At 36.7% G+C, this 26409-nt stretch overlaps 1 protein-coding gene across 2 annotated transcripts in view; it reads left to right on the plus strand.

The window, feature by feature from the left end:
- The window catches only part of ptprn2 (protein tyrosine phosphatase receptor type N2), a 144272-nt gene that overhangs the window by 9419 nt on the left and 108444 nt on the right, over nucleotides 1-26409 (plus strand). For both annotated transcript variants that reach the window (XM_024280249.2, XM_024280250.2), the window contains exons 2-4: nucleotides 9351-9401; nucleotides 17778-17891; nucleotides 25493-25737. In XM_024280249.2, the coding sequence (XP_024136017.1) occupies nucleotides 9351-9401; nucleotides 17778-17891; nucleotides 25493-25737 (410 nt within the window). The remainder of the gene's footprint in view (nucleotides 1-9350; nucleotides 9402-17777; nucleotides 17892-25492; nucleotides 25738-26409) is intronic.

Here is a 26409-nt window from a genome sequence, read left to right on the forward strand (position 1 = left end):
CATGTGACTGTAGTCTTAAGGACCTTGATTGATTGGTTTATTTTAAGCAAATTCAGCAATAAAAACAAAGGAAAAAGTCACGATATATATTTATAGAAACACATCAAATCTGTTTAAATTAATAATTCAGTAAATGTTTTTTACAGTGATTATATTTCTTCTCCTAATTATAAATGGAGACATTTGCACTGGTACAAGCAGTAGACACTATAAATCCATTAAATACAATGACTGTCAAATAGAGTTTCTTGCCTTTTGAAGCAAGCTTCAACCCGGAAGTTTAATTGCCAGAAACCAGTCGGTGCATCGGCTGTTTGCATTTTATCATCAGCATGTACGAGTCTGACCTACATGGTTTTATGCTGGAGTTGTTTTTGGCTTTCATGCAATCTATTGGTTTCTTAGCTAAACTACATTTGATATGGTGTTTTGTTCGCATTTGATTGTATTGGATTATATTTGAGAAGGAATTTATTTAATTTCTTCTAGCCTAATTTTAATATCTGAGTTATTTTCGCTGTAAATTGTTGCTTTGCAGGTTAAATAATTGAATGTATTTAGCTAAGATATTTAATTTTGGAACATTCAGTTTTAAAGCGTGACACGCGATCACCACTTTGCCGCACAGTACTGGTCTTTTCTCACATACAGCAGTGAGAAAACAAAATGCGTTTCTTTGTCGCCTCTGCATCGTCCTGAGATTCATCACCTTTTGACACGTGTGAAATCATCTTTGGAAAAAGAGGAGCAGATGAAGAAGGCAGGGCAGCTCTTTTTCACCCTTTCTCTGTCTCTCCAGAGTTCAAAATAAATGGTGTTTGGAAACGGGTCAGTCTGAAGGTCACCTCCATCTTGGCGGAGCCAAGTTTTGTAATGAGGACAACAACACAGTAATGAGGATTCAGAAAGCTGCAGCTTGGGCACAGGAGTTAATCAATACTATCTCGGCTGTGATTAAAGAAATAATGTGCCTGTTTTGTCGTTTGGAGCTGCTGATTTATACTCCACACTGCTTTTAGTGCAGCAAGAGGGAAATGGCTGAAGAAAAGGGGAGAAAAGGTCCTGAGAGTCGGTGAAATTTGAATTATTTTTTTTAAGAACACCACTTTTTGTTTGGCTTTGTGGTCAGAAATTCAAATGGTGGATAAGGAACTGCTTAAGCTGCAAAATGTGTGTAAATAGCGCAATTAAGATGAAACATTGTGGTACCTTGTAATTCCTTTTCCGTTTTGTGAGAAAAGCTCATTTTCTGAACTTTTATTCTCGAGGTTTGAGCTCCTCAAAGCACCAGAGAGTGAACGCTTAGACTCCTAACTTCCTCTGATTCTGTACTTCAACGCTCACTCCCACCTCAAATAATGTGAGAAAATCAAATGTCTGAATTTCTCAGTGCAGGTCAGAGAAAAGGTCAAGATAGTCTATTTCTGAGTCCTGCATTGCCTACAGTGCTGCTGCCATCTTTAATTCATGGCCGTCGTCTGGGCTGTCGCCTGCAGCCAGCAGAATTCTGAAAGACTTGTTTGATTATAGTCCTCCAGGTGTCGAGTGGTCTCATGTCAGGTCTATTCTGCTATCTTCTAGCACTACCTACTAATCCTACATTGTTAAGGTGGATTATTTTTTTCGTTTTTCCCCCAAAAAATACATGTTGTGGTAAAGTTCTTGTCGTTCTGCTAAAATTTTTCATAAAATAAATGAACAAGGTAAAAAGTAAATATTTTGAATAATCAGATATTTTATTTAATTTTATTTGTTTTGTTCAGCAAACCAATACGAGCCAAAACAGGAATATTTTGCTTTGGACTCATCAGGGGTCTATTTGTATAAACCCCTTTTGTATTTCAGGCTGAACTTTTTTTTTTTTATTGTTTTCACACACTATTCTTTATTTATCAAAACGAAGGTTATATTATTTAGTAGTTGTAATATTTCATTTCTACAAGCAATTAAACTAAAATTTTTAATATTAGGCTTCTTTTTTGTTTCTTTATTTCCATTTGTAGCTGTGTGACTGTGGAAGCAGATAATTAGTGGTCATCAAAATATTTAAATATGCTTGCAAATGTTATGAAGTCTTAAAATTGTAAGCAATGCCCTCATATTATCTTGTTTTGTGTCTAAAGACACACAATGTCTCAAAAAGATATGCATAACTTAGAACATTAGCACAATATTTACACAATTGAGAACTTGGAGTTGATGGCAAATTGGACGTTTTAGCTTTTATGCATTTAAATTCAACAAATATTTGAAAAAAGAATGCAATTTCCTGTTTAACATTTAATTACTATTTTTACTTAGTTATCTGACCAATTTTTGCTTTGTCTGGAGTATTTTTTGATTAGCAAAATAGTAGTCAGTAAAAGAAAAAGAAACAATTATCTTTTAAATAAAAGGGAAAATTAATGCTCGTGTTCACATGCAATATGTTATTTAAGAAAAATCTGTGTTAAACATCTTATTCTGTTCCAAATTATAACTAATTTACCATACATTTTGCTTTTATACATCAATACATTTTATACCTTGCTTTTTCACAACCTACGTTGGTGTTTTTAACTTAAAAAAATCACCATAAATCTACTTTAACATTCATAAGGGCATAACATCTCATATTAAGACAAAAGAAAAACATATTATAATAAAATATAATTTTCACTGGACCTTTTTATCATGTGAAATCAATAAATTCTTAGAATAAAATCAGGTTATTTATTTTGATGATAAATAATGTATGAATTCTAAAATTGTGTCAACAACAGCTTCTTCTGTGTTAATTTTGCATAAACAGCTGTGCTAACACCAGATTCCTTTAAATAAATGACAAGTAGATGAAGAGCCGAAATTGAGCTCAGCTGCAAACTTGTGACATTCAGCTTTTGACGTGAATAGCCCTGCAGGAGCAAAAGAGCTTGAAGCCTTTTTCTTTAATTTTAGTAAAAAACAAAATGGAGAGCCTTAATGATACAAGCTGTTTACATTTGCAGACATGGTGTTAAGCTAATGCTAATTTGCTTGCAGGTGATGTTATCCGCTGTTTCTGCTCCAGCTGCACTCCCATTCCAAGTCCCCTGCACTTTTATTGGTGTTGTCAACCGACGCAATGTTTTAAAATGGCTTTTTTGGCTGGTAGTGGAGGTGTGCGCCTTTAGAAATGAGTCAAGCGTCCTTGGAAGTGGATTGTATTTATGGTAAAAGATCCGCCGTTGGCCCCAGAGGGTGAATGAAATATGTCTTCATCTGCAGCGGGCTCTGGGAGGGGCCCGCCACCCTGCCGGGCTTCCAGCACGCTCCTTGGCCTCTCAGACGCTGCAGATGGTGCGGTGGCACTGACCAGCTACATGTGACACAGAAAGTGGCACAGACCTCTTGGCTTTCGAATCGTTGGGACATATTTAACGTTTCAGGCAAGGTCAGCCAGTCAGGTTGTTCAGACCTGAATCCATGCTGGGAACCATTATTAAAAACATGGCAACATGCGGGTAGGTGGTAAAAAGTGAGATCAATATGCTGGAATTATTTTCCAGTTAAAAGATCCAAGTCGCTCAAGCGATTTTCCAAAATGGCCTTTAAGAGTTTCCCCCTCCTCCATGATTAAATGTCCCTGAGGAGAGATCTTCGCGCCGTTTTATCCCAGACACGCTGTGAGATTTTAGCTGAAGGTTAAGAGTGCTTCAGCGTAGAGCCTTGCTGCCCTCAGTTGCAGTTTAAAGTGGTAAAGCAAGCAGGGGAGCGCTATGAGGAGGAGTCATGCACTGCGTTGGAGAAAGATGTGAGCCGCTGGGATGTAATCAACATTCTGCACACATTCATTGAAGAGTTTCTTCTCATTTCCTGTCGCGTGGAGCTGTATCTGTTTCTGTCTTTGCCTCGCACGCCGCCGCAGTCACAGCGCTGATGAAAAGCTGTCAAGTGACTCACAGCTTCCACCCAACTGATCCATCTGGATTTTCCCTGTATTTGCAAAGTGGGTCAAACAGCATCTATTTTGGGAGGTGAACCTTCTGCCCATTTGGAACACCTGCAGATCTCTCCCTCTCAGTGAGGCTGCTAACATTTATTTTTGTCATTGATTTATCCCATTATTACTGACCTGACTATCACTTTAATGTCAAGAGATGACCTACAAGCATGACCATTGCAGATGTGCAACAGCTAAATGCTAGCATAATGCTAGTTATTGTTACTTTTGTTAGCTTGTTCTAAAAAATAAAACTAACATTCATATCATATTCAAGTCTTTAGTGGCCACTTATCACGCAGGGCCAATGTTTCAAATCTGCAATATCTCAGAACTCATTGCATGTGAAGGTCTCAAAAAAGAAAAAATCAGAATTGTATTTTACTACCCCATATATAAATTTAACATATTTTAATTTTTTTCTGTTACTAAAACTGAATTTGCCTCTGAGAGGGTTAAAAAAGCAAAACAATAAAATCAAAACATACAATTTTAGAAAATGTAAAACAAAACACAATAAAAATGACAAACTGATATAGTGCTAAAACAAAAACAAAAAACGAATTTAAATATCTGTAATTATAACAAAATTGTTAAAAGCTATTAGAAAAAATCCCATCAATTTAAGCCTTCACTAACTGGTTTCTTATGTTGTGAGATTAATTTATGTATCCTCAGTGTGGTTGACATGGCAACGTAACCTCAGGTCTCCACAGGATTTAGCAAGAATATTATATTAGCGAAATTTGTTTACTGAAAGTCAAATGTTGCGATGCAGCTGCTCCTTTTGTAAAAAAAAAAAAATTGTCTCCTCAAACACAAAGGCGACACTCTTTTCCCCTATTTTGCTTTTGCAGCTTTCTTCATCTTCTCCCATCACACTCTTCTGCCTTTCGCAGCCCACACTGTGATTGCATTTAAATTAAAAGGTGCCATTTTAATAATCCAAAGAAAGGCTGTGGTATTATCAGCACTATCTGGCTGCCCGTGACGCACTCGGGCGCACGCACGTGCACGCACACTCAATTCCTGACCAACTATGCTTGAATGGGTCATTTGTTGAAAGTCATAATTAATATTGAGAGCTGACAAGGCTTTCCAGAGAACCATTGAATTAAGCAGGGAAGTGATGAGAAGGTAACACTGAAAGGGTTGACACTAATTGCCGAGGGCAGAGATGCACAGTCAAGAGGGACCGTGTGAATCCCCGACCCCCGCTTCAAATGAGATCTTCACAAAAGTTTGGGCTCCTCATTGTACTCAACTTCCAGCTAAATTTAAATGTCCTGATCATTTAATAGCTGTTGGATAAAGATTATTGCTTCTGCTAGCAATTCATGCTGACTGAGAACTTAAAAGTGGGACAAACTTATTTTCTCTAGAAAGGATGTAGAACTTTTCACAAAAGCTTATAAAACTGGCTGTTCTTAACAATCATAGTTAAAAATGTAATTAATATTTTGATCATTAAACTATTTAAATGCCTTAAAATGTGTCCAAACAGGGAATAATTTGCTTGCTTTAACTACAGCACACTTAAATCTTTTTTTATTTGTAATATTTGCTGGATTTAGATCTTTAATCATAACTAGCTGAAAAAAAATAATTTTAATCAACTAATTTAGCAATTTCACCTTTGGCTAACCTTTTAATCTTTAAAATTATTAACTTTAGTCCAAATTTAAATCAGATGTCACTTTAAGCATTTTTTTAAGAATTCAAAATCTATACAGTTTTTAAAAAAAAGTCAAATCTTTCAGAATAACTACTGTTATCATATTATTTTTTTGTTCTTCTAAACCCTTACAATTTTTTATGTATTCTTTGCACGTTTTTGTGCAACGTTTGAAATCCAACCTGAACTTCCTATAATTATACTTTAAGCAATAAATGTCAGGAGAGTTCAAAAGCAGTATGAAAGTAAAAATAATATAAAAAAATGTAGAAAAGCCAGCAGGTCAACGAGAACATCTGTCATTTTCAAGCAAATTTCCTATTAAGTTAGAAAGTTTCCCGAAGGACTTTGGCTTCTTTTTTCCTCTTACTGCAATGCTTTTGTTTCTTTGCAATAACACTTTAAAAAGGATTAAGGATTCAAGGATTCCAACGTGACTCTTTGCCTTCTCTTTATGCGTATAACACACCGCCGCTCCTTCTCTTAGCATTTTGAATCAATTCACGGGGCAATTTTAAGAGGCTGAACTAGAGGTGATAAATAATGAGTGAAAAATCAAATGTTTAAATGAAGAAATAATAGTAACAGGAAAATGTGGAATAACATTCATATAGACTGCAGGACTTGCAAACAAAAAAAGCCAACATTTTAAAATCAAAGTTGTCATTTAATAAAGTAATTTGTGTGAAAAGAATCGACTCAATTCAACATTTCAGTGAAACCTAATTTTTTTTTTCTAGAAGTGAGAACAAATGTCCTTGAGAGGTTTTTGAAGAACAAAGCAAATATAAGTGCTTTAAAAGGGAGACATTTGTTCTGAACACATCGTTTTTCCAGCTTTTCTTAACATATAAACATTGCAGGACACATGGTGAACTTTTCTGAATGTATTTGTGACCCTCCTGCTGAATAAGAATTGGACTGAGTGTGATGTCACCCATAGAAAATGGGTTACTTCCTGTTTCAACGAACGGAGGGCTATGTCTACATACCCTCCCTAACTACTGAAATCTATATAGTGAAAGTCTATTGAGTGTCCTGGATTTTAAAAGCAATTCAAACATCACGCTCACTACTTTTTTTTTTCAGCAAATATGACGTCACCGATTTCCTGAAGTAAAAGCTTTATAAATATGAACATTTTACAATGACTTTTTACTTAAAAAAAATTGGATGGTTTATAAAAAAAAAATCTGAAAATAGTTTTTTCCACATGAAAAATAGTCCAAATGCAATGCATTGTGGTCTATATTCGCCAATTTAGTGAGCATTAATCCACACTGGTTTTTCGCAGAGACCTCTGGGAAATTTTTAAGGCACTTGATTTTGGTATTATAGATTCGGACAGCGCTAAAAAATGGCAAAAGTGCTGTATAGTGTACTATGTAGTGAGCAGTGAAGGAATTTGGAAACAATGGAAATCAATTTTTTCATGATATGGCTGTTGCCATTTTGGAACCGGAAATAATCAGAAAGTGGGTTTAAGAGCGTAATCAGACTGGACACATTTGGTTTTTCGTCAGAGTTCATTTCCCCTGATAATATGGAACAAATTTTCAGTCTCAGTTCTTGGTGCTTGACCAGGAACCGCTTTTGGACCCATCTTTTAAAGTGTTCTTGGTTCGTTTCCAATTGAACTGAGCTTCGGTTCGCTCTGAGTTTCCTCAGTCTGAATAGGCTCCATACCCGGAGCGTAACAACTGGATCTAGATGGCCACGGTAGCCAGGCATTATGAGATGTAAACAGATTTGTAAAAGCTGTGGAGCAGCCATAAGACAGAGCAACACATTCAAATGTGGACAGATAAGTGAAGGATTATTGTTACAACTTTCAATGTGATACACATTGCTTCTCACACTGTTTTCCTGAAAATCTATGTGCATAAACACCTAGCAGTGTGCCTTCATGTTTGTCATAAAATTGCACTAAATAGTGTACCTGATATTGACACAGACATTCAGAATAAGTCAGCGAAATATAAAGTTTGAATACGTGAACTGTCCCGACAAGGACTGCAAAGCGTAGGACTTCTTCCGGTTGTTGACTTTCTCCGCGCTCGTAATTCCTGGCCATGTGGTTTTGTTTACAAGCTTTGGTTCGAAACAGAAAAGTCAGTTTAACAGCAGTCTGAATACAGACCAAACACAAAATTTAGGACTCGGTCCGGACCAAATTAAGCAGACTCACTCCAGACCAAGTGACTTTTCCAGTCTGAATACACCCTAAGTCTATGTTTATATCCATGGTAACCCTTTTCCCAATCAGGAGTGAGCTTGTTGGATTGCTTGAAAGCGGGTTACACAAAATCTGTTGAACGTTGGAAGCAGCGCCAGCAGGCGCCAACCTACTTTTGCTGAGTCATCTTGCACTACAGAAAAGACATGATGAAATATGACTGAGCTATAGCTGTTTATTTATCAAGAGAAGTCTGTGGGATTTTGGCTTCTTGGAGGCGCCAGGTACTTCCTGTTTTGAACATGAGAGAGGAGGGGTTCAGTCCAGTTCTCATATACAGTCCATGGTTCCAACACCTTAAAATGTACTCGTATTTCTCTGCTTTTTTTGACAGGTCTGTTATTATGAATACAAAGAACACTGTTCAGGTTCACGAAATGAATGTTCTTGGTTTTGGAATATCCAGCTGACTTCCAGTTCAGGACATTCTGCTTTTGCTCCACAGAGTCGAATGACCTCCCGTTTCTGCACTGGTGCTTCACTCTGCATCATTAAATAACCATTTTGCTGACATATTGAAGCCATTACCTCCGAAAAGAATAACGCCCTGAAACGTCCCCTCAGCTCCACAACAAAATTACTTTTCATTGTGTCTGTATAATTAGGTTCCCGCAGTCTGTAGGAAAACGGAACAGAGTCGTCATGCAGAACCAGCATCGACGCTTCAAAACTTTCCCTCTCAGCCACACCTGTCCTGATTATGTTATTTCTGTGTCAATCGATTAAGAGACTCGCCTCTCCAATCTCTCCTCATTATAAAGGAAGTCTGACAGCGCTCTCCTCCTACTCAGCCCGCTCCTTATTGACCGTCACGAGCGGCTCGTTTCTGTCCATCAAGGCCACTGGGCCAAAAGCGCCACTCCCCACGAGGAGGAGAAATAATGAAGATAAAAAACCTCAGCTGTTTGTAGTTCTGACTAACAAACTGAATGTTCTGCTCTTTGTGGCTGTTTTATAGTTCTTTTTCCTTTCTGTCCTCAGTCAAATTTTTATCAAACGTTTAAATGTGTGGAATCACCTGTGCCGATCTTCCAGCAGAACAAAAAGTCCTCTGTGGTTCGCTGCTAATCCCCCGAGTGAGATATGAAGGCAGGGAACAGTCGGTTATAATGTTCCTGCCATCTGTTCATTTATTAGTCTGGAACAGCCTTTCTTAGTCCAAGCGTTAAAGTTCATTAATATTCATGCAACATTCATATATGGAAACGTTGCCCATGGACTGGAGCTATTAGTGACTGCGTAAGAAGAAGTTTCACTAATTGGTGATTGATGGCTCAGCCATTAGCAGCGAGGCCCACAGCCAGAGTTAATGTACTACTGAGCTGTACTCTCACGGACTGACGATGTCTTGAAGAAATAGCGACATTTAGCTAATTTTGTGCAGCATTTTCTTACTTTTTCACAACCAGCCTGACATTACTGTGACAAGTGCAGCTGTAATTGGTTCTCCTCTCTCTCTTTTTTTTTTTGACCTCCAGGGTGTCTGTTTCAAGATGAGCTCTGCGAGCCCTACGAGTTCTGCGTCAATGGTAAGTCTTACTGAGAAAATCCATGTCCTCCCGTTTCTCCTCATGACATATTGTAAATGTTCATTTACAGCCTCGGTTATTCAGCAAATGATGGTTAAGCTCTTAGGGATACTTTTAAAGCGGAAATGTAGACAGATCTATTTCTTGAATATGTTGCTCTTTTAGGGCTGTGTCAAACATCCACTACTTACATATTACATGGATGAAAATTGGTCATACATGAATAGACGTGGAAAAAGTGAGAAAAGTTGTGGTATTTTAAGTGAAATTTTTGCAGATCTATCATGAATAAACCACGTCAAAATCACTGAAGAAGTACGAATAAACCACGCAAAGAACCCGTAAACCTGAACTTCATTGAATTTCTTCACTTATACCTTTAGAGCAGTGTTCCCCAACCTTTTCTAACAAATGTTAGAAACACAAATTTATTAATATTAATAATAACACCAGTGGAACAACAAACTATTGTAACCTTCTTGTTAAAGCCAAGTAAGGTTATAAATATGCAAACAGGTGTGTGGGAAAAATCTATATTTTAAATAGGACTTCTGTTAGCTTACTGTTTTTTTTCGTTTTGAAGTTCCATTCTTCCGTCTCTTCTTCCATTCCTGCTCTTATCCCTTATTCTTTTGCAAAGAAACATTTCACATACAACTTTTCTTGTGTTACACACCGCCGGACTACTTTTAGCACTTAATTGACCGAAATGTAACTGAGAGAATCTTGTCGATATTCAAAACCAAGAGATTTTTCAAAATAAAAGATTAATCAAATGTTGTCATTTTTGTAAAGTTCTGACCAAACTTTACACCTCAAGTAATCAAAGCTGGTAGCTAAGAGAATCTGATTACTTTTCAAAATAAAAGATAGGTCAGAATGTTGTCATTTTGCTCCCCTTAACCAAACTTTACAGCTCAAGTGATTGAAGGTTTGGCTGAGAGAATCTGGTTACTTTTCACAATAAAATAATGTCTAGACTCAAAAGAAAAAAAAAACTGGTATCATTAATTATTTCTTTTGTGGCCTGGAGTCAATTGATCCAAGGACCGGTATCGGTCTACAACTCGGTGGTTGGGGACCACTGATTCAGAACACTGGGTAGAGATCGCATCAGCACCATGGACAGCACCCGCTCGCAATGCTTTGTTATTGTTAACAGTTGGATTCTCCTTGTTCGCACCAATTCTAAGTCAGCTGCTAGGCGTCAGTGAAAGCAGTGGCGGGGCGATTCAGCTTGGGAGATCCGCGAGAAGGGCCCAGGTTCCAGACACTAACCCACGAGCGACTTGATCCCCTGCCCGGACAGGGGGAGCAAGAGATACCTACTCAGTATAGACTGCTGGAGGAGTGAAAGTTTTATACACCCATCACTCAATTTGTGAATCGTGCACGAACCGTATGTGAATATTGCACTGTTTAAATGGAATTCATTCTTGATTCATGCATCAATTACATAATTTTAACGTGATATGTGCTCCGTATATGCGATTTAAAAGTTGTACATTGGCGGTACATGCGTGAAAGGTCTGTTAAACTCACGTAATAATTGCGTATAATATGCATACACATAATCTGTATAATTATCAACCGACTAAAAACTTCAAACAGCTCAAGACCGAATTTAGGTAAAGACCAGTCAACCAAGACTTCCGGTACATCTGCGCCCATCGACGAATGATACACGTACACGTACATCACACATGTATCAAGAAAGGTCAAAATTACATAAGTGGATAATGCGTAAATTGTACATAGTGGCTGTGTGACACGACCTGTAGTGCTAATAGGACCAAACTAGATGTTTTTTGCTCTTTTGCTTCTAAAGGGAGCCCCAGTTTCCCTCACTATGTGCCTTGAATTATATTTTACTAAATTTTAAGATAAAATAATCCAAAACAAATACAAAAAAATCAAATATAATTTTACTCTTTTTCATTTTGGATTGATATTTTTTTTCTTGCATTTCATCTTTCAAAATTTGACTTTCTTTCATGTTGGTTCCATTCTGTTTACAAAATCTTCACTGATCTCAGAAGCATTGATCATAACTCTCGATTACATTTTATGGACCCATTTGGGCCCATTTGCAAAATACTGTAACACATTGGGCCTGCTTTAGTGCAACTTTCTCCGTCATGGGACAAAAACATCTCTCTCATGCCTCTTCGGCTCTGCGCCATGATGCAAAGTAAGAAAAGAGGTCAGCTGTGGTATTATGGGGTTTTTATCACTTCAAAGGCAAATCTGAATCTTTGAAGTTTCTTCCATACAAATCTGTTTTCATACAGATTACTTCCATTTATCCATTTGCACCTCTAATTCACTGACTTTTGCTGTTTTTACAGATTGTAATGCCAACATTTGCCCAGTTTATATTGTTATGCATAGTTCTTCCAGCCTGCTGAGAATTTACAAACTTTCAGTTGAAAAAGTAAAAATCTCATATTTGTGGTTTGGGTTTGAGTATGGGTTTGGCAGAAATTACAGAGGACCATCTAAATGTAAAGATTTCGTTGATCAACATATTTTAAAACAAATGCATGAAGAACATAAATATCTGCCACACAGTATGCAAAGAAAATAAAAATATACATTTTTTTCTCTTTGCCAAAATTCAGAACACAAACAAAATACATTTTCAACTCGAGGAGTCAAGATATAGAACAATTCAAACAATGAAACCAAATCTCCTTAAAAAATAGTTAAAAATGACTATAAAAGTACAATTAATGAACCATGTTTAATTTTAGAAACCCAGATTTATACACAGCTAGACTAAAGTACCTGGAGTTACCAAGTAGTTAAAGAACCGTATGGCATTATTTAAATTCTTCTTTAAACATAAAAAATAGTACTATGCTAATCTTTGCCATCTATGGTAAATTAAAAAAACACAAATATGTGAGACTAAATAAAACAAATGGTATCAATCAATCAAGTGGAACATGTTCTCATGCATATGTCATGGTTTCCACGAGCCACAAATAATCACATCCCATCTTGTCATGAAAGAAGGATTTGCCCGTCTCCCTGGTTGCCGTGACAACGCGTCACCTGATGAATCCGAGGGAAATGTCAGGCTCGTTCACCGGCGTGGCATTCAGCGAAATGACAAAGTGGGCGGTGATTGTGAGGGGTATTGATAATTCATTGATACTGAGGATCATCTTTATCACAGAGACACTGAGAAAAGGTTAATGGATTCTCTCACAGTATTACATTTTAGCTGGTGATGATACACTTACACGTGTATATGGGGGAGCACTGCAGGCTGAGATCAAGACATAAAATATGTTTATGTTCTTTTTAGACTGTTTAAAGTGTACTCTTAAGTCCATATAAAAGCTAAAATTAGTTTAAGTTAGGCCTCAAATATATAAAAGATAAAAAAACTATCAGGGATCCCAAAATTACTATTTTTGCCACATTTGACATATCAAATTAAAAATGTAAGAATGCTTTAGAGTCCACAAAAATAATATATTTGTTATATAAGCTCGAACAGGATTGTCTTGATTTATCAATGTTTTTATTTCAGTATTAAAATTAAGAATATTAGTGTTTCGTAGTAAGTCAACAAATGTTGCTTCAAAAATGAAATCAACTACACTTTCAAAGTAAAAAAAACATTAAAATTAACAGCTCATTAAGTGAAAATAAAGCTAATTTTAATTCTATTGAAATGTTAAATTTTTTATAATTTTTAATTGCCAAGTTTTTAATAACCAAATCTGTTCAACAGCTAAAGAGCTTGATTAGTAAATGGATATAAAAGGAAAAAAGTTTCTGGTTCAATCTTGAAAACGAAGGGGGGCCCGTAAATGTGTGCCAAATGTTTGGAATTTATCTAACTTTTTATCTTAGTTTTTAGCAAAAAAAATAAAAAATAATAATAATAAATTTAAAAAACAGGAAGGGGGGAAGTATTTTAACACTTAAATATTATATTTGGATTACTTTTTAAGTGTAAAAATGCAGTTTTCTTTTCTTTCTTTTTTTTGCTTAAAAAAAAGGATAAAAGTTGAGCCTCACCTTTTAAAATGGCTGTAAAATACTAATACATTTTTTTAGGAAAGTAAAACTAGTTCTTTTTTCATTAAAGGTGCTTTTAATTTGTTTTTGTTTTTAACGTTTAATTTATAGTTTGTTTCATTTTAGGAGTAGAATGTCATTTTTATGAGGAAATATATCACTGTTTTGAATACATTTTGTAATGATTAAGTTTCTATTGCTATATATTGCAAAAATAAATAAATGACAAATATTAAGTTAATCCGCAAAATAAAGATTGTTTACACGTCAAACCATCCGTACACTAATCATCATAAACTGGAGTAGTAATCAGACAAACTGTTCATCCAGATGTTTCCACATCTGCTTCATTTTGATCTGAATAATAAATGATCATACAATGAATTGTATCAGAGCAAATCTGTATTTAGGACTAAGAAGACAGATGTTTTGTTTTCAACTTTTTTTCTAAAAATATAACTTTCCAAAAATGTTACCATTTGTCTTACAGGCATTTTAATAATGTATTTAATCTAAATAGTCATTAGAAAGGGTTTATTTAGATCTGGTGTGTATCAGAGAAATAAACTCTGAGCTGTTATCCCTTATTTCCATATTAACCCTGTTTCAGTGGAGCAATGAAATAAGAAAGCAGCTTATAAAAGAGTTCTAGAGAAACTACTTCACACATTCAGGAAGCGTACAGAAATGGGTCTTTTAGAAGGAAATTGCTGACAGATAAATATCTAAAAGCAGGAAAATCTGTCTTAATCTGCATGATAAGGTTATAAATTAGGTCAAGTTTTCCTCCTCTTTTATTTTAAACTTTTTTAGTACACGAACATTTTTGGTGGAAACCTTTATTTTTCTATCAAAAACTGTATTTACAAGCTTTACATTGCCTGAAAAGTCTTTCTTTGGACTCCTGATAACTGGCAGCTTCACCACAGACAGAGGATGGGTGGGAGCAAGTGCCACTTTTTCTCTCCGCCATGTCCCTGAAGGAGTAACCTGGTTTATTCTGGGCTTGGCCTGCCGTTTTCTTCTGTTGCCATGCAGGATGGCGAGGGGCAGGAAGGGGTTTGGGGGGGGGCGGAGCTTCTTTGACCTCCCTGCTTGAAATTCAGTCGTTTGGAATTTAAAGCTCAAGTTTTAAACTCTAAATATGAAATATGTCGTATTTGTTGCACGCAGGGAAATGCCAGCAGCAACAACAACAAAAAAAAGTTTTCCTTGTTTAACTTTATAAATCAGCTCTATTCCTCAAATTTGATGCATCCTCTTTAGATCTTCAGGGGAATTCTGCCGTTTTTTCTCTCATGTAATTACCTGAAAAAAGCATTTATAATTTTAAGCAGCTCTCCAGAGTCTATACCTTTACTGGTTTAATAAGCAAAAAGCTTAAGTACACTGGATAAGTGCTGCATGCTTCCCTCGGGGCACTGGTTGTTTCCTATTAAAAGTCTTAACTAAGAGTGTTGTATTGATCGCTGGTTATATTGCCTGCTCTTGGGTTTGGTGTCACACATTGTGCTTAAAAAAACAAAACAAAACAAAAAAAGAATAAAAACTAGATATATAGCATTTAAGCTGAATTGGCCGCTGAAGATGCTACTGTTGATAGCTGAAGATGGTGAAATTAATAGCTAAAAACACTGAAGTTGATAGCTGAAATCGCTGAAGCTAATAGCAGCTAACACTGAAGCTGATAGCCAGCTAAACTCCAAATTTGCATTAAAGACTGTTATAAGAAAAGCCTAAGTTAGCCAAAACAGCTAGCACATAGCTGAAAAAAGCTAAATTCCAAAGTAGCCTAAAAACTGAAAAAAGCCTAAATTAGCTAAAACAGCTAGCATGTAGCTGAAATATTAGCTAAACTTCAAAATAGCCACAAAAAACTTAAAAAAACTAAATTATTCAAAAGAGCTAGCATGTAGCTGAAAGATTAGTTAAATTCCAAAGTAGCCTAAAAACTGAAAAAAGCCTAAATTAGCTAAAACAGCTGCCATGTAGCTGAAATATTAGCTACATTACAAAAAAGCCTAAAAAACAAACAAAAAAGCCTAAATTTGCCAAAAGAGGCACAAGAGGGACAATAATCAAAGAGGAAATGCAGAGTAAATAAAGATATTATCATAGAAAGAGGTAAAATTCTACTTATTTGTAGTCCAAACTAGTCAGCAGCCTGCTTCTCTGTTTTATCTTTATTAATTCCTCCATTTACATGTGCATGCATAAATACAATTACCATTTCAAAGGCACAGCTGACATGTTCTAAAGGCCAGAATAATCCGTAAACACTTCATTAATCATATCCTGATCACTTTTGCACCTTTCTTCATTAGCAGACTGCATCTGGCCGGTCTCGCTGCGTTGATTTGAGCCGATCCATTTTCATAAGTTGCTCGGCTAATACACCTGTTCCAATGCATCTTAATTTGTCTCCTGGGTCCGTCGGCATCGCTCTTGGATGTACAGTCTTTTAGAAACGCTTTGCTGACTGTCAAGCTTTTATTCTTGGCTCCCGTTATCCCAGAGCATTAGCTTTCACAGTTTAAACAGCTTTAGCGCAGCCAGGTGTCGCTCTATCCGTCACAGTGGGAGGAGAGACGGCGTCTGGATCTGGAGCCTTTTTAAAGCCGAAAATCTTCTTTATTCCTGTCGACATGATGCTTATCCAGACACTGATTTTTTTAGGGAACAATGTCGTGGAGTTTTTAAGGTTTTATAAACTCCAGGAAGGTTTTAGGAAGGTAATTGATCACCAGAAAATCATTTTGCATTTTATAAACACTATCCTCCATCTCTAAAATAAGAAAACTGTTATTCTCTGACCTCTCAGCTTTGTTTGTATTGCCTCCGTATTGGAAGTACGCATGAAGATTTATTAAAGTGCTCTGTAATCCATCACTCTTGTTTCTCCGGATGGCTCAGCACCTCATCTTGATAAATCAATCAAGTGTTACGTGTCTCGGTCTGTCTGGTTGCTAAGGGGAAAGTCCCTGGCAACAGAGAGGGAATTGTCACAGGCCATCTCCATGGAAACCGCAGTGGGAGGAAGAGCGTCAAACATTTAGCAATGTTTTCCGTCATGTTATGTCACCAGGTTTTACTTACATCATTTAAGTTATGACCTTGGGGGGAAAAAAATCTAAAACTATTTTGTTCAGATAATTATCAGCAAAAATGTCATTATTGTGTTATAATTTTGGTTGAAATGAACAATCACAACGCCGCTGACATCATTCGATGTGCACGCCGCTGTGATGAAGAGTATCTGTGGGCGGGAAGCTCTGTTTGAGATCCAAAAATAACTGCTGTGTATTGTACTCTGTTGTCAGAGTTAATTCTTCACCTGCCGCAAGCTTTTTCCTGTGTGGAGCTGTCATTTAAGAGGAAAGGAGTTGACAAACCATCCCGTCTTAAATAAAAAGATATAACTTAGTGTCTTTTTGGGATAAATTACTATTTTGGAGGTGAAAAATATTATTTAGAAATGTTTCTTTTGGTGTAAAGGTGGAATTTGACTCTATGTTACAAAGTGTTACATCACCAAATTGATTTTTTTTTTCTTTTATTATGTAAATCTATGGATCTTTACCCATTTATTTCCCATCTTTTGACAGAAAAATGCGGCATGTAACGCACATTAGCATTTGTGTACATTGTGGTTCCAGACATGTAAGTGAGCATCCCTTCTATTGATGTCTGCTGTCACTGTCTGATATCTTGGGGCTAATTAATGGGAGGCTGCGGTGCATGACCAAGTGTTGATTCACATCATTACATCCCATCTAATCGCTCTGGCGTCCCCTACGCTGACTCTCACGCGGCTGCACGCACGGTGGCTCACACGCGGATTCAATCCGCAGGATTCATCTCCCGAGATCATCCTTAAAGCGTAATTTCATTTAGTGAGTTTAACCAACAAGACGCTTGAGAAACTGATGGAAACTGACAACTCGGTTCATTTATATTCCAGGCTGTACGTTTTGCACGCCCGCTTTCTGACCTCCTGAGTCCCGGCATCCTTCAGAGGTCCGGCACCACCATTGAATTACAGGGCTGATGGGGAGTCTGCGGTGTGGGTTGCCAAGCAACTCAGACAGGAGGCTTGCTAATAGGGGGGGTCTCTGATAAAGTCATTTGTGCTATGAATGTCTGCTTATCTCAGCGCTGTCAGAGGGAAAAATGTCAGCTTGGAAAAAAAAACAGATGCACAAAACACTGCAGGTGGTTTACACCATTATTTAATCTGAGGAAGAAGTTATTTTACACCAGAGGAGCAACAATATCTGGCTAGTTTCATGTGAGATTCTCTAATAACCTGCTGTTTTTTTGTTTTCTTTCAATCCCTTTTAGATGGAGTATTCGGAAGGTGCCAGCAGCTGGCAGGTGCAGACCTGCACACGTACGATATTTCTGCCTCGGCTCTGCAGCGCCTCAGGATCATCCTGCAAAAACTGGCTCAAAGAGGTGCAAACCGACTGTCTGTCTCTGCCCGGGTGTCTTTCTGTTCCGATCAGCATCAGCTGTGCGCAGGGCTTCCAGCAAATGCCATTGTGTGAGGCAAGCCAAATAAGCCAAGCTGTCTCTTTGGCTGGCACAGCACACCAGCGCCGAGCTAGAACAGGTCATTTGACTCCGATTGGGCTATTGTTTTGCCATCATCGCCTCACTCCAGCAGTCAGTCTTATTGGCTTAGGCACTAGTTGGGCTTTTAGAGCTAATTTCTTGTTGGAGTAACAGTAATGTGTGCACTGCAGTCACATTAGACAATCTTTTTTGCTCAGTGGATGACGATAATATCCCTGTATAACAGCAAGTGACAATTTCAGGGTACTAGAACGTGTTTACCAAAGAAAATTATTATGCTGTTTCATAAACATTACATTACTGATGAAAATATTTATTTTGGTCTTAGAACTGCAACAAAGTTAAGTTTATGAGGATGAAAAATACTATGGCTTTCTAAAATTGTACTAGTTTTATGCAATAAATTATCACCAAAAAATAAAATAATATATCCCTTTTAGAAGGTTTTTTAATTGAGACCTCTGGATAATTTTCTACATCATCAGGGCTATCACTATTATTATGTGGTTCGTTTGTGTTGGATATTTAAACCTTAAAGTGTGTGATTTTTTTATTTTTTTTTTTGGATCAGAAAAAAAAGATTTTTGTTTATTTTTTTATCAAAAATCTTACCATAAATCAACCAGCTGTAATACCACTTATCTCCACCAGGGGGCACAAGACACCTTCAACTCACACTGTGACCACACACATTAAACCTCCAAAAATAATTGACTTAGCAGGCCACTCTGAGTTTAATGTCTTTTAACAGGCGTGAACCAGAGCTGAAAATCATTGAGAGTGTGCAGAAATTAAAAAGAAAATAATAAAATATTTTGCAATGAATATAAAAACACCACACATTTACCTCAATAAATAAGCGTTTTGAAACAAACAAATTAGAGTTTTTGTCTTTTCAATTTGTCTCATGGGGATGTCACATGTTTCTGGTTTAGGTGATCTGTATAGACGTGACATCATCACTCTCAACCTTTTCATTCTTTACCGTCTTGGAGTTTCACATACACAGACAGCCTGTTATCAGTGAACAAATCCACAGAGCTCTGTAGAATCTCATTTTTATCAGACTAACAGCTACAAAAGTGTCATCTGACATGAGGGGCTGTGACCATTAAAAAAAAAAAAAAATCTTTAACAGCGGCCAGATTTACAGAGTCCATTGTGCTGTAACCTAAATTCAAGAGCTGAATAAAATAAAAGGAGCGACATCAATGAAATCGATTTACAATCTTCTTTATCTTGCATCGGGCCAGGTGGAAATCACACAGACTCCGCTCGCCGCACAACACCGCTGTCACTCAGATCGATACAAACTGACTCTTGTAAAAAAGGGCTCGACTTGTCTGAATGTGTTCCTGCTCGGAGAGAACGTCATTCGCCGATATGTTTTCAGGATGATACATGTGAAAGAACATCACATTTATCTACATCATCATGTCGTTTTATTCAAGTTTTTACAAAGTTTGGGGAAAAAATTGGTTCTGGAATCATGTGAATTTATAAAAAAAAATCTAGTTAACAAGATATTAAACAACAAATGTTTATTTATAAAGGAATATAATCAGAAATTAGACAAGAAACCGTATTTTTTTTACTTTTATGAGAAAACAAAGAAATTTAAAATAAATTAATTCTTAAGCTGTAAGTGTGTTGCAACAATAAATAGAATTATAAACAGTAATAATGAATTTGTTCCATCAGGAATGGCACTCAGTGGTGATTTGGACCCCATTTTTACTTTACAAAGAAAATGAAGGAAAATAATTTTAAAAAATCATCGCTTTTGACCTTTTTAACAACATTCTACTGTAAAATGTGAAAGGAGATCAAAAAAGAAATAGAATCTGATGCAATAACTGATATGTAAAATCAGGTCCTTTACATAATATCACACCTTGATGTATTTACTCGATTAAACTCAAATATTAATGGAGAAATGAGAATATTAAACATGTTTTTAGACTTATATAGTTGTGCTATGATGTTAAAGCACCCATTTTTTCTTTTTTCCCCCCATTTTTTAAATATTAAAACTATTCACAAATATGCTCCCTTTCAGCTTTTATAATCAAACATTTGTCATCTACTGTGTAAAAATTATGTTTTGAATAAACATTTTAGCTCAATTCCTGAGCTTGAGTAACTTAATTTGACATCAATGACATGAAGTTACTTTGAACACATTCAAACACAATTTTGGTGATCTATTTATGATCTATGTTGCATTAATTATCATCATGACTGAATTTGTGGCATAATTTATTAATCATTTTAGTTGGTTTACTTTCATAGCAACAGTTACTAGGAAGTGGGTGGGGCTAAGCGAAGAGCATTTTGCCAGAAAGTTGTGGTTAATGAACCACGTTCACCTACAGTACACTGCAGTCGATTGTCCGCCTGTCCCGAGCGCACGGCGAGCAACAGATGATGGAGACCGTCTAAGTATGATGATGCATTGTGACATTTGCATTAGCTCCATTGACAGGAGTTGTCAGTCAGGGAGAATCATTGACCATAAAGTGACTTGATGTTTCCAGCGGAGTTACTGAAACGGCGTGTTATTTATGGTCCTACATTTGCTCGTTGCACAAAAGTGCTCGCTGTGAAAGACGAACTGACAAACTGTTCCACCCTATTCTGATTTATCTGTTTTTCAGGCAATCCTACGAACTCACACTAACCTGCATGCATGCATAGAAAACTTAAGCTGCTGTAAAATATATATTACTAAAGTGAAGCTCCTGTTAGTTTTCTTTTCAGGAAGAAAATGCTAAAGGACAATTTGTAGCCATGATAAATCAGCAGTTTTTATTTTTACTTTTATTGTGAGACACTGTAAATTTTTTTGTGTCCTTGTCTCATTTTTAGCATTTAAATTAAACACATTTTTAAAATATATAATAAAAAAAGCTTAAATAATTTGCATTTAAATGCACGTGTTTACCATGTGTCAAAGTCAAGACCTGAGGGCCTGATCTGGCCCTCCAGATAATTTTAATTTATTGTTATTAATAGCCTGATGTTATCCAGGGCTTAATTTAACTTGTAAAATTTTGACAGAATATATTTTTTATGGAGAGAAAACTAATGAAAGTTATTTAAGGTTTAAGTTGATTTATTCTGGAAAAATATTCCTGCTGATTTTATTATTCACTACTTGAATAACGCCCAATGATGCAATTGATTTCTTATATTGGGCCATATGAATACAATTGAATTGAATTCATAATTATGTTAAAAAGTTACAGTTTTAAAGTTTTAAAAGATGGCATTCTGCTATCTTTCTGGACTATTTTGGCATTTACTAGGATTTTTTTAGGCTATTTTGGAGTTTAGCTAATATTTTAGCTACATGCTAGCTGTTTTGGCTAACCTAAGTTGTTTTTTTTTAGGTTTTTAGGCTAATTTGGCATTTAACTCATATTTTAGCTCAGCGTTTTCAGCTATTAGCTTTAGTAATTTTAGACATTAGCTTCAGCGTTTTTAGCTATTCACCTCACAGTATTCACACTAGCATTATTGCAGGTAACGCTATATAACTAGTTCATAATTAAGTTAAAAAGTTGCAGTTTTAAAGTTTTAAAAATTTAGTTTTAGAGTGTTCAATAAATGTTTATCCAGTTGGCCCTCAACCTAAGGTGTGTTTTGGATTTTGGCCCCTTGTTCAATTGAGTTTGACACCCCTGGTCTACACTATTCAAGCAATTGAAATAAAATTAGAATTTTAGATGTAAGGAAATCTAAAAAAAGATGCAACTTTTGGCTACAAGTACAAATACATGTTTGCATTTATTCATATTTTGGCCATATCCTGCTTTACAAGAGCACTATTAGTTTAATTTGTGTGTCAATCTCAGAGTGACACATTTCATTTTGACTAATTAGATAGAAGTTGCCGCTGAATTATTCAGGCTTTTCCTCCATTAATGCTTTTAAAACCAGTTGGTGGACACAAGTAAAGGAAAAGGGGAAAATCTGCATTTCAAAACAACCAGATGAAACAAGAAGACATGTAGACAGGATCTCATCTAATAGGCTTTGAATATTTAGGAGACCCCCTCATCTCTCTGCTTCTCTCTCTCGTTCACATGGAAAATATCGGCGGCCTAGAGAAATATCTCGTCTGTTTGAAAGCTATCAGACTAATGGCGAAGGCTTTAATTAACCGAGGCACTTGCCTGAGACAGGATGTTACTTTAAGAGGCAGAAAGTGACAGGGTTTGATGATGATGCCTGCAGTTTCTCTGGACTTGCAGATGAATCTGCATGATGTTTAACTCCTTAGTGCCGGAATAATCAGCTGAGATCTTGATTGAGAGGAATCGAGCCAGAAAGGCCCCGCCTCCTTGACTTTTTGATTTGCAGAATGGCTCATTTTAACCCTGTAATTTGCGTCGACACACCTTCTCCCTCAAGTGTGCCCAAACCATGTATGGAAATGAGTTCCTCCACCTCCCCAAGAGACGGAGGGGAAAGAGGTGTCACAGTCGATGAAGGCGGCCTCATCCTGTTTGTGGCGCCGCCGCACGTTCGCTCTGAAACCGTTTAAGCAGCTGCAGTTAACTGCAGGTAGCATATGGATCGCTCAGGGATGACAACAGACCTTCGTTCCCCATCGCCAGTGATGATAGCACAAATGATCATCACCACGGTAACATATAGCCAGTAACACCCCACATTGGGTAAGCCAGGGGTAGTTAACAGTTATTGTTGTATGGATGGATGGCTGAGCTGCGTTCCAGAACAGTGAGAGCATACGCTGTCTTTGTGCTCCATTCAGCGCTGCCAAGAATGAATGGAGGCATCTGTAGCTGCTCTGCATTGTTCAGATCCTCATCTGGTGCTTATGAATATCGAGGAGAGATTCTGGTGTCTGTGGATGAGAAACCGGGCTAATGAAGATATTCTGCTTTCATGTTTGCTAAAATTCCCTCCAAGTCTGCTAGTTTGTTGACATAAACACTCCCATATCATGACAAGTGGCTCCTTCAGATGAATCCTGAAAATGTTAAGAGGTGGACCAAGTCATTGGCCAACCCTTTTGATATGTCTATTATGACTGGAATGCTTTCTGAACTTCAAATGCCTTTTGAGTCGATGGGAGTCGGCAGATTTCTCTGTCTTTTGTTTCCTTTGCTTGGATGGCTCCATCTGGTCTTGGCATAACTGTACTTTGCCCCCGCCCAGGAGTTATGCACCTCAACTATGTGTTGGCAATTAGCAGAGTTGTTGGCATTGTGTCAGGCCATACTGTGACAGCCTCCCCAGGCGTGTTTACTGACTGCTGTTTGTGTGTGTCCAGGCCTGTCCCTGCTCAATAGGTCTACAGAGTAATTTTAGCCCTCCACATTCTCTAAATAAAACCAAACTGTTATGTTTGCTGCTGCTGTGTGTGCTTCTGTCCTTCTGGGTGCAAAACTGATTGATTTAATACAAAAAACAAAAACAATTGTTGCGCATGGAAGTGGTGTAGTCATGGTCTGGGCTTTTAGGTTTTTGTTGTTTTTTTTCATTTTTGTTACAAGTTCAAGACTTGTTTCTCTGTAGTTGGGGAACTGAATATAATGCTTTGTATTCACCAAAGTGTGGAAATCCAACATGTTAGTGACCTCAAGAAAAGTGGCCAAAAACTGGGACTGTCAACGTTAACTTTTTTTTTTTTTAATTAACATTTTAATTTATTTTAACTAAGGATGGGAATTGGTTAAAAAAAACTGATAAATCGCAAAAATGGGAAAAAATGAATCATGATTAATCATAATTTACTTTTTTTTTTAGTTACAGTGTGAATAATCACAATATGACATCACACGCAAAACTGTACATTTAGAACATTTATTTTTGATTAAGGAGTGAACCAACTAAAAACAATATATATTCATCCCACTTTTGTGTTGTTTTGATTACTGATAATAAAAATATTTTACCGGGTAAATTTTATGAAAATATGCAGCTTTAGAACAAACACAGGCCAGAAAGAAATTTTTCCTTAATTTTTATTTTATTGAAATGATCAAATTTTTAAAATTATCAATGTGTTAACCCAGAAGTTTAATTTGTGTGAACATAAAATAAGCAGAACTCTAAAGACTTTTATGTCTGCAGTATTACCCCAAGAAATCAAAGATGCGAAGTATACAGCCATAAGAAACAAAACTGCGCACCAAAAATAAAAAAAAAAGCTCCAATCACTTCATCACTGCGCAGGCTGCTTTAAAACAACATTTTCCTTCATCATCTGGACAAAAACAAGCAGTGAGAGGTGAACTTTCTCTTTGAATTGATGCTTTATTTAACCATGGCATATGTTAATTTATGATGATGCACCCTTCGTTAGATATAAATCTGCTCATAACATGGTCACTTACAAAATGAATACATATTCGATTGATTTTGAGTACTTTACTCTTCTTATTTTTTTTAAAAAAGCAGACTATTTGATAGGTAATGCAGCCCGTTGTCACGGTAACATGACAACGCGACGCTGAGCGGCAGCAATTTTGACTCAAGCAGCAAAAGAGAGAGATGCTAATCATCACCATAGGTTAAACTAAGCATCAGTTCAGAGAGAAAGTTCACCTCTTACCATTTGTTTTAGTTCAGATCATGAAGGAAACATTTGTTTTTAAGAACATTGTGACCGAAACTTCTTTTTTTTATGTGTGCATCCACACCCAGCAGCCAATCAGAGTCCAGTATTCACCCGGACCATTAAAAGTGCACAAACACAATGTTTATTTCTTATGGCTGTATGTCAGCATTTTGGTTTCTGGGAGTATTACTGCAGACGTATACGTGCTTAGATTTCTGCTTATTTTACTGTTGATGTGTTTTGTGCACACAAATTACACTTTTGAGTTAACACTTTATAAATTTAAAGAATTTCAAACAATATAAATTAAGAGAAACATTTTATCTCTGGCCTGTTTTTGTACAAAAGTTCATAAATTCATAAATGCAGTAGGAAAAAACATTATAACTGCAAACATTTATTGTTCCTGCATCTCATGCCAGTCACTGTGAGTTAACTTGAGTCAAATTAGAAAGCAAAAACAGTTATGTTGAGAGCTTCAGGATGCTACAGCTGTAGTGAACCTATTTTTGTAATCACATCCCTGCTGGATATCTCATAGTTTGTAAAAGGTATTTTAGAAAAGCGAAACCATCCACAGAGCAGTCTGAGGCCACAGAGCATGGTCAGCATGATTGCACTTCAGTGCAAAAGGGTTATTAAGAAGTGGCTGGAAGAGTTTATTGTGGAAGAACTTGACAGACGTGTGATGTTTGACCTCCAACTTTGGGGTAAAACAGAACAGATTTCAAGACAGTCCTTGTTCTCTGACATCAAAAACATCCCTGAAACTGCTCAATAAAAATCTCACTGTATAGAGAAACGAAAACATCTGCTCTAAGCTCTGTCCTTAAAAACAATATTTACTGATTATTATTTTTTCTTTCTTTTGCTTTTTTTTATCTTTCAGGTTTGAAATGGGAGGATGATACCACTCAAAGGGTCATCTCTAGGGAGCTTTCCAAGTTGAGGAATGTCCCCTTTCACCACCAGAGCAATTCCCCGAGTCTCCTGGATATTTACAGCAACTCCAGAGACAGGAAGCTGAAGCCAGATCAAACGGATCTCAACAGAAACCTGCAAAAGTACCTCACTGAGTTTCTGCAGCCACTGGACCATCAACCACAAGTCCAGCAGGAGGGACCCAAGGTTCAGGTGAGCTTCAGTTGAAGTACAAGCTATGTGTAATATTTAAGTAGTAAAGTAGACCCAAACCAACAAATAGACAGTGTTGTACTTAAAAAAAATCCATGCAAAAAGCAAGAATATTTTATAGCAGGGGTGTCCAGACTTTTTGTAAATAGGTAACAATGTGTGAAAGCCATCCGGCCTGTATTATTTGAACCCTCAACATTAAATGTGAACTTTTTTAATGATTTTTTTTTTTTTTTTGCTTTTGCTGGGTTATTTTCCATTTGTTCACATACATCTAAATACACTTTTGATAAAAAATGAGATAGATAGATAGATAGATAGATAGATAGATAGATAGATAGATAGATAGATAAAACGGCTTCAATCAATTTTGTTTTCTGTTTGTCTTGTTCCATTTCTATGTGGCTTGTATGCAAAAGGGAGAGAAGCATATGATTTTGCTAATTAGTGAAAGGACCTCTTCCTATTGCTTTTCAAGGAAAAAGTCATTATCTGTCTCTTCGCTTTTATTCCCGCGTTGCTTTTGTTTGTTTCTTTCTTTCTGTCCTCTCTCTCACTCTCTCCCACAGCGCCGGGACCCTTTATACACAAAGGTCCTCCATCACCTCTTTACATTATTCAAGGCTCATATTTAGGGGTGGACCCCCCGTTTTTGTGCAAGATGTGCCTGGA

The sequence above is a fragment of the Oryzias melastigma genome, linkage group LG20 (genome assembly GCF_002922805.2).
Source record: "Oryzias melastigma strain HK-1 linkage group LG20, ASM292280v2, whole genome shotgun sequence".
Taxonomy (NCBI): Eukaryota; Metazoa; Chordata; class Actinopteri; order Beloniformes; family Adrianichthyidae; genus Oryzias; species Oryzias melastigma.